This window comes from Anomaloglossus baeobatrachus, chromosome 2 (genome assembly GCF_048569485.1).
Source record: "Anomaloglossus baeobatrachus isolate aAnoBae1 chromosome 2, aAnoBae1.hap1, whole genome shotgun sequence".
NCBI classification, from domain to species: Eukaryota; Metazoa; Chordata; class Amphibia; order Anura; family Aromobatidae; genus Anomaloglossus; species Anomaloglossus baeobatrachus.
This window is the reverse complement of record NC_134354.1, coordinates 106,080,745-106,096,520: the sequence shown is the minus strand read 5'-3', so window position 1 is coordinate 106,096,520 and position 15,776 is coordinate 106,080,745. Positions and strand designations below refer to the sequence as shown.

General features: G+C 39.8%; 1 protein-coding gene across 2 annotated transcripts in view; it reads right to left on the bottom strand.

Annotated features, from left to right (window-relative positions):
• Positions 1-15,776, bottom strand: part of SEZ6 (seizure related 6 homolog) — a 978,507-nt gene that overhangs the window by 9,697 nt on the left and 953,034 nt on the right. The window contains exons 13-16 of one of the 2 annotated variants that reach the window (XM_075335249.1): positions 15,059-15,265; positions 9,390-9,428; positions 1,596-1,716; positions 1,402-1,504 (exon numbers count right to left, since the gene is read on the bottom strand). In XM_075335249.1, the coding sequence (XP_075191364.1) occupies positions 1,402-1,504; positions 1,596-1,716; positions 9,390-9,428; positions 15,059-15,265 (470 nt within the window). The remainder of the gene's footprint in view (positions 1-1,401; positions 1,505-1,595; positions 1,717-9,389; positions 9,429-15,058; positions 15,266-15,776) is intronic. The other variant, XM_075335250.1, reaches the window with a different exon arrangement.

The window sequence follows — 15,776 nt, the reverse complement described above, 5'->3', positions numbered from 1 at the left end:
CTTAATTTATTGTATATTAATTAAAATACAAAACAAAACAATACAATATTATATCAAAAAGCAAGATTGCCAATCCATCAAGTCTGTAAACCGTAATATACCTGCATTAAGTGCAGGTATATTACGGTTTACAGACTTGATGGATTGGCAATCTTGCTTTTTGATATAATATTGTATTGTATTGTTTTGTTTTTTTAATTAATATACAATAAATTAAGAGCTTTTATATTCATTTTTGAAACCTTGTTTCTGATTGCGTTATATGTATACCATGTTTGTAGTTTTTTGTTTGGAAATTGTAGAAAAACCTAGCTTTGAAGTTTTAATCACAAGTGCAAGGGGTGATCATGGCACTACCAGCATTTCCTGTGCGCTCTCCCTATTTCCCTGCCCACCATCCGCCTCTGGTCTTTAACTGACAGGCCACTCTTCTGTCAGTTATCTGCCAACCCTGTCTGTGATTGTGTGCATGCGCCATCATCGCCTGCCGACATCTCATTAGAGGAGTAAGCTCCTGATGATGTTGCAAGAGGCGGACTATAGATCTACACATGTGCCGACTCTCTAATGAATTGACCTTGTAAAAATTAAAAAATCTGTATGTTTGTATCATTTTCTGATGCCCATAACTTTTATTATTTTTTGATTGATTAACCTGTGTGAGGGCATATTTATTTGCATGGCAAAATAATGATTTTATTGAGGCCATATAGTGTTACAATGTTTTGCCCTCTTGACTTACATTTTTTTAGGGAAGCGCAGTGACCAAAAAAGCTCCATAACTCTGGTGTTATCTGTACAAGTTCATTCATTTTATACTTTGAGAGATCAGACTTTTATGGAAATGTTGATACCAAATATGCTCATTTTTTTAATTTCTTTATTATTATTATTATTATTATCAAAAGGTAAAAGCATATGTTGAACTGAATATATACAGTGTATATATATAATTGTTTTTAACATTTTCTTGATTTTTTTCACTTTTTTTTCTATCTCTTATAGGTGACTTGAACCTACTCATTTGATAATTTCATTTATATAGTGCAATATTACCATATTGTCGTATACAGTCAAGATGATGTTCTCTTAGTAAGTTCAGATTAGACTAAGATGGCAGCCATAGGGGTCTTCAGCAGGCCTCTGGATTTCATAATGACCTATCAACACCCCATAATCATATTGTGGCAGTGCTATAGGAGACCGAGCTTTCTCAAATTGGTGATGGCACTATTTAATTGCCACTCTCATTGATTGACAGTGACATGTAAATAGTTAAACAGCAGCGATCACACCCAGCTCCAGTTTCTGCTGTTACAGAATGATACCACCTGGCATATCACTCACAAGGTTAACAACTGTTCACTTCTCAGCGTGCTGTGGATGAGTTCATCTACTCACTATTGTCTCAAATGTAGGATTGTCAAAAGCAGACTCCACGGTGACTTGATCATATGGAGGTGATGCAGAAAGAGGCAGGCGTAGAAGGGCTTTTCCTTGTAGCCTATACACAAAGAATAAAAAGTAGAGAGGCTCAGGTATAGGTAACTTTCTGCTTATTGCCCTGGATAAACACTAAGTTTATTATATCTTACTTGGAGAAATATAGGTAAATGGCAGCAATCACAAGTGCCACCATGATTACGGGAACAAAGACAGCCAGCAGGATGTGCGTGCCTTCTACCGGGATGCCTGAAGCTGCAGCCTTCTCCACAGCTGGATGGAAAAGAAAAACATTAGTTCATATAACCTGTGTTTATTAGATGCATTCATTTCCCGTGAAAGATGAATAAATATCCCCTATAAATAAAATCCACAAACTGCAGAACCCTGCTCTATGTCCTTCAGCTGCATGTCATCGTTTCCTTCAAACCATGGTCATAAGGGTTCATTTATGCAAGAAAAAGGCAGTGTCTTACAGTAACAGCAAAAAGGATAAGATTTCTAAAACTTGATCCCCATAGTGCACTTATTTTCTTCCACGCAGCCTGCCACTATGTTCTGTGTTTTTACTGTAGTTTTCCTGCTATTTAGATAAAAAATGCTAAGAATATCTTCCCATGGAAGGTATTCAATGTGGACCCCCATAGTGGAGGTCTCATAGTGACGCCCCTTTCACACATATACATAAAAAAACGGACGTGTGGGACATTCCAGTTTGACCATCCATGTGTCCATCTTTGTGTTCATATATGTCATCCATTTATCATCTGTGAGACACATGTTGGAAAAAATGCACAACACTGAAATAAATGGTTCTTATGTGTTAAAAATGTGCAAAGATAGATAGATAGATAGATAGATAGAAAGATACGGGTAGAGATATAATAGATAGATGATAGCTAATAGAGTGATAGCTAGATTATACAGCTAGTAACCAAATAAAGAACTTAATGAAAAAAAAAAGATGTGCGGTTCCATTAATTTTTGATAACCAGGAAAGGTTAAGCAGTCAGCTGGGGGCTGATATTATCAGGCTGGAAAGGTCCATGGTTATTTAGCCCTCCCAAGTCTAAAAATATCAGCCTGCAGCTGGCATCAAGTCCTGCTGCTAGCAATGAAAAGGTGTCTATCAGACACCACCATTACTAACTCATTAATAAATAAAAAAAGACACAAAAAATCCTTTATTAAAATAAACACTCCCAGAAACTGTACCTTGTTGCCCACTTTATTACAAAAAATAAAATAAAAAAAATCACTCAGGTCCGACTTAATCCAGAGAATATATCATAGTCCACCGAATCTACCATAGTCCACAAAGGGAAAGCTGAAAAAACTCCATAAACATACAAACACAGAGAAATTAAACGAGACACTTGACCTCATTCACCAGTTTATTAACAAAATATTAATAAAAAAAAATCCACGGAGGTCGGACGTAGTCTAGCGATTCCCACAAACAAAGTCTATAGAGCATCATTCTGACACTCCATAGACTTTGCTAAAAGGCACTTCTGGCTCACGCTGCAATGCATGAGACCTTGGGCCTCTGAAGAGCATTGACAACAGTAACATTACCACTCATCAGAGTCGCCGAGTCATAAACAATGCTGCATGACCCTGAAATGCCTGTAAGCAAAGAGTGTCAGAACTATGATCTGTTGTACCTGTGTTGATTAAAAAAAAAAATAATAAAGTGGTGAATGAGAGTAATTGTCTTGTTTAGTTTCTCTGTGTTTGTATTTTTTTTCAGGTTTCATTTGTGGACTATGAGGGATTCAGTGGACTTCGGTGAACCTGCTTGGGTTTCTTTTTTTATTTTTCTTTTGTAATAAAGTGGGGAGTGAGGGAAAGTTTTGGGGATTGTTCATTTTAATAGAGTATTTTTGTGTGTGTGTTTTTCCATTTTATTACTGGATTAGTAATGAGGGAGTCTGATAGACGCTTATCCATTCCTAACACCAGGGCTTGATGCCAGCTGACACTACATAGGTGACATCAACCCCAAAATTATTACTCAAATTGTCATCGCAACAGAGCATCAAGAAGAACCAAAGCAAAGGGCCAGAATTGGAGCATCACGTGATGCTTCACTTCTGGGGTGGCTGTGGGCTAGTATTTTTAGGCTGGGAAGGGCCAAATAACCGTGGACATTACCAGCCTGATAATATCAGCTATCAACTATCTGCTTTACCTTGGCTGGTTATCAAAAAATGGGGGGGGGGGCCCCACATCATTTTTTAAATTTAATTATTTATTTATTTGATTAATATCTGTACTGTCTATCTATTTATCTATCTATCGATCTTTAAAAATCAGTAATTATTTGAATGCATTTAATTCTAGTCCATGTCGCACGCATGTCACACGGATGTCACAAGGATGCTATCCATGTGCTGTACGTGTTTCTCATGGAGTTTTTGACTTGCATGGGTCCATGTAATTCATGCGGCTGGGAAAAAACAGACATGTTCCAATGTGGAGATTATTACTAAAAAGATGCAGGGGAGTTGCACATTTCTACCTTTGAAAATCAAAGGAAATCAAAGGATGGAAATGAAGGATTGATCCACATCATATTTTGTGCATGACACTTCCTAAACTGCTAACACAGGTAAGACATAGCGGATTTTCCAAACGTGAATACGCAGCAGAAAATTAGCTGTTTTCATAATGTGGAAACTTAGACTTAGCAGTAAAGAGTGCACCAAAAATACATTGAAAAAGCCATAATGAATGTTTTTTTTATGCAGAAAAAAATGAATAAAAAATGATATATGTGAACATAATATCACAGAAATAAATTATAGTGAAGGACATTTTTATATAATATAATCATGGGTTCTCTGACATCTGTATATAAAAAATTGGTTCTATTTTCATCCAGAAAAGTTGGATGAGTGTCTTGAGTATGTAATTCCGTATGTAATGCGAGTGCTATGCGAGTGTGCAATTTTTTTTCCCCTCATCTAGCATCTGTATGCCCTCCGTATATCATGCGTTTTTTTCTCACCAGCTATTATTCAACAATCATTAACAGTGTCCTATGCTACAAGCCCTTATAGAAACAATTGACTGGCTACCGCCAACCCCCCCCCCCCCGTTAAAGTTGCCACATTTTCCACTAAATATGTCAATCAGATTAACTGGTTTATGGTTCACATATCGCTGTTGCCCCACGTCAGTAGTTCCGTTAGGGCTTTCGTCTTTAGTTTTCAAAATCAGGATTTAGGTGAATCCACATATTGGGCCAATGAATTTAATAAAGCCGAGTGTCAGGACTACTTCTGACGCTGTTCACACAGCACAGTCAGACACTCCACAAGATGCTGTTCTTGAGTTGCACAGATAAGCTCGGGCTGTCCTCTTGTTAGTAATTGGGCATGCAGGAGTTAATTTCTGCTAGCCTGTGGATTACTGATTGAATCACATGTTGCAGGAGACATATCACAGTCACCTCCATCCTTTTTAAGATGGTAGAGCCTGTTCTCCCATGCTGATGATAGCTTTATGCGATCCTGGTCCTTATGTTTTGATGTCCAGTTGCTGGTGAACTTCTGTGTGCTGTTTGGTGTGTTGTGGAAATAATCTTGTTTTCTGATTATTTCCTCCCTTCTTTTAGTTTCCTCTTGATCACGTATTGTCTATACCTCTGTGAGTGATTGCTGTAAGATTGAGTTTTGGTTCCCCCCCGTCTGTTTATTTGTGTGGGATTATCCACTCCTGTCCCGGCCTTCTACTGGGTGGAGGGAGGGGCTTCACTAGACCAGGGTTGTTCAGATGCTAGGGTTAGGAAGGTGGACCAAACATCGTCACCTTCAGACGTATCTTTGGGATAAGGGTCAGCTAGGGCTCAATTAGCCTGAGAGTCAGTTTAAGCTCCCCTGTTCCTAGTTATCCTGTCACATCCTGTGACAGTACCTACCTTTTTTAGGTGGGCACAAAACCGTGGGTGACTGCATTTTTGTGTCCACTTAAAAAAAGTGGACACTGGCAAAAATGAGGTCAGACAGAGCACAAGGTGACTTTGCCTGCTTCATTAAAGTCAATGGCCCCATTGGCAAATCCACCTGAATCCTGTTTTTCAGGAATAAGATGAAAGCTCCGACAGAGTAACTGGCGTGTAGCAAAAGCGTGACGTGAACATAACCTTAGGGTGTGTTCCCATCAGACATGTCTGCTGAACGTCCAGAGAAGAAAATACACAGCTCCAAAGACACTTGTGGATTGTATTGCAAAAATGCTGCAAATCTGAAACATATTTTAGCTTAATTGAGCAGTTAAATAGCAGATATTCTATGCAGATTTTTCAGGTATGGTATTTGTATATATATGTTTTATGTAGTGAGGGGGTAAAAACGTGTCTTGGGGCTCGTGCAAGAACCATGATGTATTACTGAAGATAAGAGCCTGGAAAACAGACTGTGGTTTAGAGCAATGTCAATCACTGTTTTACAGCCAAGTGTTCCGAAATCTAATTAGATAAAAGTACACCTCAAAGCTATGATTATACACGGTGCTGCTTATTAAAAAGTAAAGCATAAGGACTTTGCAAGTAACTCCTGGAGACGTGGTATGTACCCCCTGGGGTATCACAGCTTGTGCAACTAGCCCTTAGAGGATGGCCTGATCACATACATCATAACACCAGACCACCACAGGGTCCATTTAACTGACAGTAGATATTTTGAATAGTAATACAAGGTATATTACGTATATTACAATGGTGTATAATGATACAATTATTAAACACTATTACGTGTTCCAAGGAATTAAAAACCCTTCAGAGATCTGTCCTTATATTTTTGCATAAATAAACAGTATAAGTAACTATAAGAAACTGTGTAATATATCTTATTGCAGAAATATTCCTCTTTCCCCATTTATCTGAGTACTGAAAGGCTGCAACCGATCTGTTGGCTGCAGCAGTTGGTTGACATAATATAAAGTCATGTGATATAACCATGCCATTGGACTGCTGGGAGACACGGCTTAGACGTACAGCGGGTGAAATAAGTTTTGAACACATCACCAATTTTCTGAGAAAAGATATTTCTAAAGGAGCTATTCATATGAATTTCTCACCATATGTCGGTAACAATCCATCCAATCCGCACAGACAAATATAATTCAAACCATAGATGTCCATAAATTTAGTGATGTGTAATAATCAGAATTGATGCAGGAAAAAAGTATTGAACACACTTACTGAAATTTAGTTAAAACTTCATACAAAAGCCTTTGTTGGTGATGAGAGCTTCAAGATGCCTCTGTATGGAGAAACTGGTCGCAGGTGTGTGTTTAGTCCATTCTTTCACACAATCTTCAAATCTTGAAGGTTCTGTGGGCTCCTTCTATGAACTCAGCTTTAGTTAATTCCATAATTTTTCGATTGTAATCAAGTCTTGTCATTGGCTAGGCCATTCTAGCAGCTTTCTCTGAAATCAATTGAGAGTTTCCTTCGCTTTGTGTTTGGGATCATTGTCTTGCTGAAATGTCCACCCTCATTTATCTTCATCATCCTGGTAGATGGTGTAACGTGCCGAGGGGTGGTAGCCATTGGTGAGAGACTCGTTTTTCATGTCCCGGCACACTACAGGAAGATGGGGGTCTTAGGTGTGTGTGTGTAGGTAGGTACTAGGGTACATATTTCTGCTGTGGACACTTTCAGTTTCAGCCGTCCTCTGTGTGACGCCAGACCCCTTTATTCCCAAGTTGAGGGAACCAGACAAGTATGTAAAAACAGTACTTTTCACTGAAGAATTCACTTACATACACAGGGTAGCAGGTAGTACACTTGGAGCTCTCTTTTGCATAATACAAAGAATACAGAGGCACATACAGTCCATAATGGTTTCTGGCAATGGTACTTGAATTGTGAACTTTACACAAGCAGAATGTGGTGATTCTCCATCTTCCTGATATAGAGCCACACAGATCAATGTGTTATGCTGTGTACCCTGTACCCAGACTGGCTTTGATCCCTTACAATGACCGTTCATGGAGCTATTTCTCTCTGCTAAAGAGGAAGACTGTGACCTCTTGAGGCCGGTGGTTAGTACTGCAGCTCACAGAGAAATTAACACTTGTTACCACAGAAATTCATTGCAGAAATCAAAATATTACATTAATAAGATTGGTATCTTTAGGGGGAACATGTGACAGACTGTCCACCTCTTTACAGTGACATCATATTTTGTTATCAAGAATGTCTCAGTACATTTGTCCATTCATGTTTCCTTCAATTATATGAAGTTTTCCAGTGCTGTATGCTGAAAAACAGCCCCACACTATGATGTTCCCACCTCCAAACTTCACTGTTGGTATGGTGTTTTGGGGGTGATATGCAGTCACTTTGGCCTCCAAACATGGAGTGTATTATGGCATCCAAAGTGTTCAATTTTGGTCTCATCTGACCAGACTACATTCTCCCAGTATTTCACAGACTTGTCTAAATGTTGTTGAGCAAATTTTAAACATGTTAGAACATGCTTTTTGTACAGCAATGGAGTCTCGCATGGTGAGCGTGCACACAGGCCATCGAGGTTGAATGCATCATTTATTCTTTTCTTTAACAAAATTGTACCTGCTGATTCCAGGTCTTTCTGTAGCTCTCCACAGGTGTTTCTTGACTCTGGACAACTCTTCTTATAATTTCACTGTCTGAATCCTTGCAGGGAACACCTAGTCATGGCTGGTTTATGGTGAAATTATGTTTTTTCCACTTTCGGATTATGGACCCCAACAGTGTTCACTGGAGTCTTCACCAGTTTAGAAATTCTCCTTTAACCAATGCCTTTAGTATGTTTTGCAACAAAAAAGTTGCAAAAGTTTTGAGACAGCTCTTTGATTTTACCCATCATGAGATGTTTCTTGTGTGGCACCTTGGTAATGAGACACCTTTTTATAGTTCATCAGTTGAACCAGCTGATATTATTTTTCACTATGTGTCAAAATTGTTTTCTAATTACCAATAGATTTCAGCTGGTGTCATCATGACTTTCCATAGCTTTTTGCACCTCTTTCTTCACGTGTTCAATACTGTTTCCCTGAGTCATTTCTCATTATTACACATAACTTAATTTATGGACATCTGTATTGTAGTGTACTCAATGGTTTGCGCTGCTGAAAATAACAAATAATAGGAGCAATGGCGGAGACTCATTGCAAAACACAGGGAAAGTGAATAAAGCACAGGTTTTCTTTTCTTTTCAACAAACTGCATCTGGAGGATAGAGGTTCTCCAAAATCGGAAACTGTGATTAGCAGTACACACAGGGAAGGGAAGCCATTTATTGTTCCCTGTCTGCTTCATAGCATTTCTGTACAAATAAGTGATCAGTTATTGTGTATTTATTTTTGTCTGACAAATTAATCTTAACATTCAAATAGCTTTATACAGTACTTTCCTTGTCTGTGTATCTACATAGTTCTTAAAGTCTTAAAGAGAAACTGTAAGCAGGATTTCACTCGCACCCAACAAACTATATGCACATGTAGCTCTTTCAAAGACAAGTCCAGCAATAACTTTACAAGACCAGTCCGTTAATCCTTTACGGAGAAATCAGTATTTGACTTTACATGGAAATGAGATCGAAGAGCTACTGTAGATCTGAAGCCTATGTCACTCTAGCTCTATTCTCCGCCTAGTGTCGCCTGATCCTGTTGGACTGACCAACCCTTTACAGAAGTCGCACATCAAAGAACAGTCAGTAAAATTGGAGGCGGCGGTGCTGGGCGGAGCATAGAGCTGGAGTGACAGAGACTCTAGATCTACAGTATCTCTTCAGTCTCATTTGGATATCAATTCAAAAACTGATTTCTCAGTGACAGAGGAACAGACTGGCCGTGTAAAGAAATTTCTAAAAGATTCTTCATGATATAATGGGATTCTAAGGTATAAATTTCAAAGTCTTTACATTAAGTTTACCGTAGGTTGCACTCACCTTCTACTCCCTGATTACTGTAATATTCCCTATATGAAGCTGTGGAAGAACATAGAGAATGAGTTCAGTTCAATCACAATAATAGTAAGCGGACTCTTAGAGGAGAATTTTGCTGTCACCCTGAGATTAATACTATATAAAAATTAACATTTCACTAAATCACTAAATAATTAAAAAATTGCTGACAGCATAAGCAGCAAGAGAAATGGTTACAAAAATGTAGAAAGTGTATATTAACCTGGCAAATTGTTTCGCCTCATGAGTCTTAACGGCTAGTGTAATGTGAACCATTTGGAAAATTGACACCTCTAGTATTTTTATTAGCCAATACACATTTCTCAACATTGAAATTGCAAAACCAAAAAGGAAAAGTCAAGAATTTATGGAAATCACATCATTGACAGACATGTTACTGATATGCACAGATGACACAAATGGAAATAACATTTTCAAAACTTCATTTATTCAGTTTTGAGCATGAGCGACAGAAGCAGAGCTCCCTGCATTTACACACCTTGGCTGCTATCAATGAGGTTATTAAGGGTTGTGTGAGGAATGCTCTGCCATGCTGAATGCACTTGGGCACCTAAATTATCAATATCTTCTTCTGGCAGCTCCCTTTACAACTGGTGGCCAACGATGTCCCAGGTGTGCTCAATGGAAGATAAGTCTTGAAACGTTGCAGGCCATGGTAGCACATTTAGACCATGCAGGCTGCTCATAGTATCACAAACAACATACAGCCTAGAGTAGTTTTCTTGCAAAACAGCTATGGAGACACTTTGGAAAAAATGCCATACTACTGGTTCCACCACCAAATCAATGTAATGCTGAGATGTTAGTGTACCTGGAATGAAGACTAGAATGGTCCGGCTAGTGGATTTATGCCACATTATAATCTTGTGAATGCCTCTTCAGGCATTGCTCATGTGGTCTCCAGACCCATTTCCAGGAATCATTGCATCAAGAAAAAAGCAGGATGCATTTATGCAGAGGTTAGACCTCAATTTGAGCTTTGATTGCTATTCTGCACCATGAAAGTCTTTGAGAGCAGTGGTATAAAGTCAATGGACCATCTGTAGCTGGATTTCTGTCACATGGCCCAATGTCATGCAAGTACGTTCTGATGGTCTGCTGAGACACTGTTTAATGCCTTAGACTTGATATGTGATGTGAAATTTCAATTCTTGTACAGAATAGATGAATCGTGCAACCAGTGATATGGCCATTTCTCCAAAGTGTTCTAGGAGCTATCTTTTAACATGAAAATGCCTGACCACATGTTGCTACTGTGAGCAGCCTGTGTGACTTAAATGTTCCTCCATGACTTGCACTGTCTCCACACTTGTCTCCCATTGAGGACATCTAGGACGTCATTGATTGGCAACTTCATAGGACAATGCAAGCAGTAGATCTTGATGATTTGTGTACCCAAGTGCATTAAGCATGTCAGAACAACCTCATTTGATGGCACCAAGGTGATGTTCATTCTCAATAGTGAATAAATCAATATGTATTGAACACTTTATTTCCATTTTCCATAATTTTAATATCATTAAGATGTCTATCCATCCTGTGATTTCCATAATTCCACAACTTTTCCTTCTTGGTATCGCAATTTCAGATTTGAGGAGTCTATTAGACCCTTTGATGAATAAGATAAAGGATCAGTTTTCGCAAATATGTTCATGTTGTTTTTTAGCAATGCCATTGGGTTGAGGTCCAAACACACTGTGTGATTCACTGTGTAGAACAATTGGCAACATATTTGTTGGTCATCGATTGTTTAATAGCCTATTAGCACAGGCAGATTACTATTCAGCTGTGCATTGTATGATCTTTCATAGATCAATCACTGTGCAGACAGACCTTCTCTGTTTTTAGCAGTATGAGTCCCGTTTATAGCATACAATGTGCTGTTAAAAACGATGATCATTTGTGCTAACCAAAAGATTATTTCAAATGTGACGACTTCGCGTTTGGTCACTTGTGTGAAGGTGAACGAGTTTTTAATTAGGCCAGACTTTTGGGTCCTATTGTTTGTTAAATCAAAAGCAACTAACCATTGTCTATTGCCAGACTAATTCGCGCCTTATTGTCTGTAAATGTGTATTGCCTCAGCCCCTCTGACTGCATAGTTCAGAGGAAAATTATGTCGTCGGATTGAACTTGTGACCAGTAAGAAAGCAGCCATCTCCAACCAATCCTGTAAGACACAATACCCTGAATTGAGAACTGAGAGCTATCAAAGGGCCTTGCTCCTGTCACCAGTGTATTATTCTACATTCCCCCAGCCAAGGAACTTTGGCTCAAGCTGGGAATAACAGAACTGCTTCCTAAGCTTGCCTCTATCTCTTCTCAGTGGGTTCCCACCAAAAGTGGTGTGCTGCTGGACTGGGATAGTTAGCACTGGAAACAAAAACTCTAATCCCTGGCTGACCAGTGGAAGGGTGAGACTCTGTTGCTTCTACCATTTTATGTTTTTGCTGCGAATGTACTATATGTTTTTGCCTGTTGGTGAACCAATAAAGTCTTACCAATGTGTGGTTCACTCGCCCTTAGGCGGGCTTTGCACGTTGCGTCATCGCAAGCCGATGCTGCGATGCCGCACGCGATAGTCCCCGCCCCCGTCGCAGGTACGATATCCTTGTGATAGCTGCCGTAGCGAACATTATCGCTACGGCAGCTTCACGTGGACTCACCTGTCCTGGGACGTCGCTCTGGCCGGCGAACCGCCTCCTTATTAAGGGGGCGGGTCGTGCGGCGTCACAGCGACGTCACACGGCAGCCGGCCAATAGGAGTGGAGGGGCGGAGATGAGCGGGATGTAAACATCCCGCCCACCTCCTTCCTTCCGCATATCCTACGGAAGCCGCGGTGACACCGGTAGGAGATGTTCCTCGCTCCTGCGACTTCACACACAGCGATGTGTGCTGCCGCAGGAGCGAGGAACAACATCAGACCGTCGCGTCAGCGTAATTATGGATTAAGCCGATGCTGCACCGATGATACGATTACGACGCTTTTGCGCTCGTTAATCGTATCATCTAGGCTTTACACACTACGATGTCGCATGCGATGCCGGAAGTACGTCATTTTCAATTTGACCCCACCGACATCGCACCTGCGATGCCGTAGTGTGCAAAGCCCGCCTTAGTTGTTTGAGTAGTCTTTTGCCCACCGGGAAAGAGAGCGAGCGTTCAGTGGGATGAGCCCTGGTCTGTGCAGTCTTTATAAAGACAGCCAGGCCAGCGGATGGGAACACCAACTGACCTTCGTATCTCCACACATTTCATCCAACTATTTCATCCGATTATTAGCAGCCTGTGTAGACTGCACAATTATAATGAAACACGCTTGTAGGTTTCATGATTGCACAGTCTAATCATGCATCCATTTATGGAGTGAAATGATCTTTTGTGCAGCACAAAACATCACCATACTCGGCAGCACATCATCCGTGTAAACAGGACTTGTACTGCTGAGAACAATGGCAGCATATGTGCGCTGCATTACCTATCTCAGGTGGTTTAGTGTACATCCTAAGTGAAGTGTGCCTGTGTAAAGAAGCTATAAGACGATTACCAATGGGCAAACATGTTGCTGGTCGGCAGTCGTTTAACGCTGCACGTGATACACTATAAATGTACCTTACAACAACTCGATCTCCACAGTCTGTTGGATATGTGGATGTGCCACTCACAACCACTAATAAAGAAAAGCATAGCTGTCATTCTCTAATGAAAAAGCTTTATTATGCCAAGTATGTTTTCATGCACTTTATCCAACTATTGACATGGCTGTTATACTTATTAAATACCTATCTGTAGCGCGGGAATCCGCAGCCTGGTTCTTATTGAATTCATTACAGAAGTTTAGGTGTAATATTCTTTTTATGCATTGGAGTTGGACTGTGTGTAGGGTTTCCAGCTCTGCCCCGGCCCCTCCTCTTTTGTACAAGCCTCTTTTCAAATTTTGTGCTAGCTCCGCCCACAGCAAAAGCGGCGTTTGTACATATTCATCTACTTCATCAAGATGGTGGCGCATGAGCACAATGACATCCCATTGTTTTCAGCAAAATGGAGCTGGTGGCAAATTGAGAACTCTTCTCATCAATAAGCTGAGGTCTGAATTTGTGTATGCGCCACCAGGGCACTATTTTGCTACAGACTGTCGGATGCCAGTGTGCTCATGCGCTGCCCCATTTTACAGTAGATACCCGGGAGATGAATGTGTGCAAGCGCCGCCTTTGCTGTAGGCAGTGCTAGTGTGATATTTAAAAAAAGAGGCTTGTATAAATTGGGAGGGGCCATGGGATAGTCAAAGAACCTACCCACAGTCCCGCCCCAATGCACGAAAAGGATATTGCGCCAAAACTTCTAGAATGGATTCAACAAGCACCATGCTGTGAATTTCTGCACTACAGATATCTATTAAAGCAGTATAACAACTCCATTATGACCGTATCTTTACTTAAGGCTATGTCCGCACTTTGCGTCGTCGTAGTTGCAGATCTAAATGCATCCTCTGGCAGAAATTGCTTTTGCCAAAGTTACTTTTGACCACAGAAACGCGATAAATACGTGTGCGTTTTTTTAGCGCTTTTTATATAGTTTTCCATTGCGTTAAGACAGATGCGTTTTGAACATAAAGACACTGCTAATTAAAGTTTAAACAGTCAAGCACTATGAAAACAGGGGGAAAAAAACCCCCACAAATATAATTTTTTAAATCATAACGAAAATAGTTAAATTTAATATAATTATAGCGGTTTTATACTATTTATCGCTAAAATAACAATAAATTAATATTTATCATTAATTTAATTGTCGAACAATGTGTGTGTGTAAAGGGACATATCATTCCATTATTTTGATGTCAGAAACGCATGCTTTCTGCAGCTAAAAAGCATGTAAAATGCTGGAATTTTGATGTTGCTTGCTTTTTGCAACTTCTCATTGACTTCAATGTTAGCAAAACGCAGCCCAAATGGCAAAAACAATTGACATGCTGCTTCTTTGAACGCAGAGTTTTTGCCCAAAAATATGCAAATTAAACACAGCGTTTTGAACAGCAAAGTGCGCACAAGAAATCCCCATTTCCCATAGACTTTGCAGGAAAATCAAAACACATGCATTTTGGCATTAAAATGCTGCAGTTCAAAACGCTGCTGAAACGCAGGTAAAAACGCAAAGTGCGGACACAGCCTAACAAATTAAATTGGGCGGACAGGTTCTTTTTAACAAGTCTTGAGGTGGCTTCCAATATAACTGTGAAATGATCACATAAAGTCGGCCTTAAAACAGGTGTAGCTTGTTAAACTGATCACATCATGGAATAGTGGCTGCAAAGCTGAATAAAATGTGTTTGTTTTGTGTTCTCCTCTCCATTGTGGAGATAATTAGGGTGTCAATTTTAGGTTATAATTTATGACTTCTGTCTTTAATTATACTCAGCTCTGCAGAGAGATCAGTGAGAGCAGACTATCTGTTATTACATGTCTCATACAGGAGAAAGTTTGTTTTAAGCTATTGTCGAAGAGTCTTCTTCGCATGTGTGTCGCTGCCTGCTTATAATTGGTCAGCATTATACAGGGGAAGTAGTACACATCCCAGTGTCAAATCTCTGGTAACACATGTTACTTGTTATCTTATATGTTATTGCATTTACCTTTATTATTACCTTTGCAAATTGGTGGAGAGTTGCTCCATTGTGATGGGTGCCCAGGAATGCACTTTATACTGTGCTCGCCCATCAGCATGTATCCAGAAATGCAGGAAAATCTCAAGGCATCCCCTGGTTGGTACGCCCTTCTCTCAGGTTCCTGGTGACCATGTTCTGGTTTCCCTGGGTTTACACATGGCTCATATTTTTCAGCTAAAGATATAAAAGATAAAATAATCAGCTCATCAATATCAGACAAATATCATTTAAAAGAAATCAAATAAATCTATCAACATTTTATTGCAGAGGTGTAACATAGATCCCAAGGCAAAATGTGTAACAGGAGCTAAAGGTCCTCAAACACATCGGATTAAATTTTCCTGAAATATCAAATTTTGGCCATAATGAACGATTACTGGCAGTCTTGGAGAAAAGAACAATTGACTGATGGCCGACTAGCAAACATACATAATCTTTCAAAAGACCAAGCGGGCGTGTTGGATTTTTTCACCGAATCATAAGGAATAAATGTACCATCAGCCAAAAAAATCCAACATAGACAATGCAATCTGAGATTTTTTCTGTTTCTTGATTACGAACAAAGGATTGTCGGCCCATATTTAGTTCATGTACATAAAGGTCTAAACAAAAGTTTCCAATTTGGCGTCATGTGTGACCGAGAGGCTTTTGGCCGCCCTTATGCTCGGAGTTATTGGTGCAACTG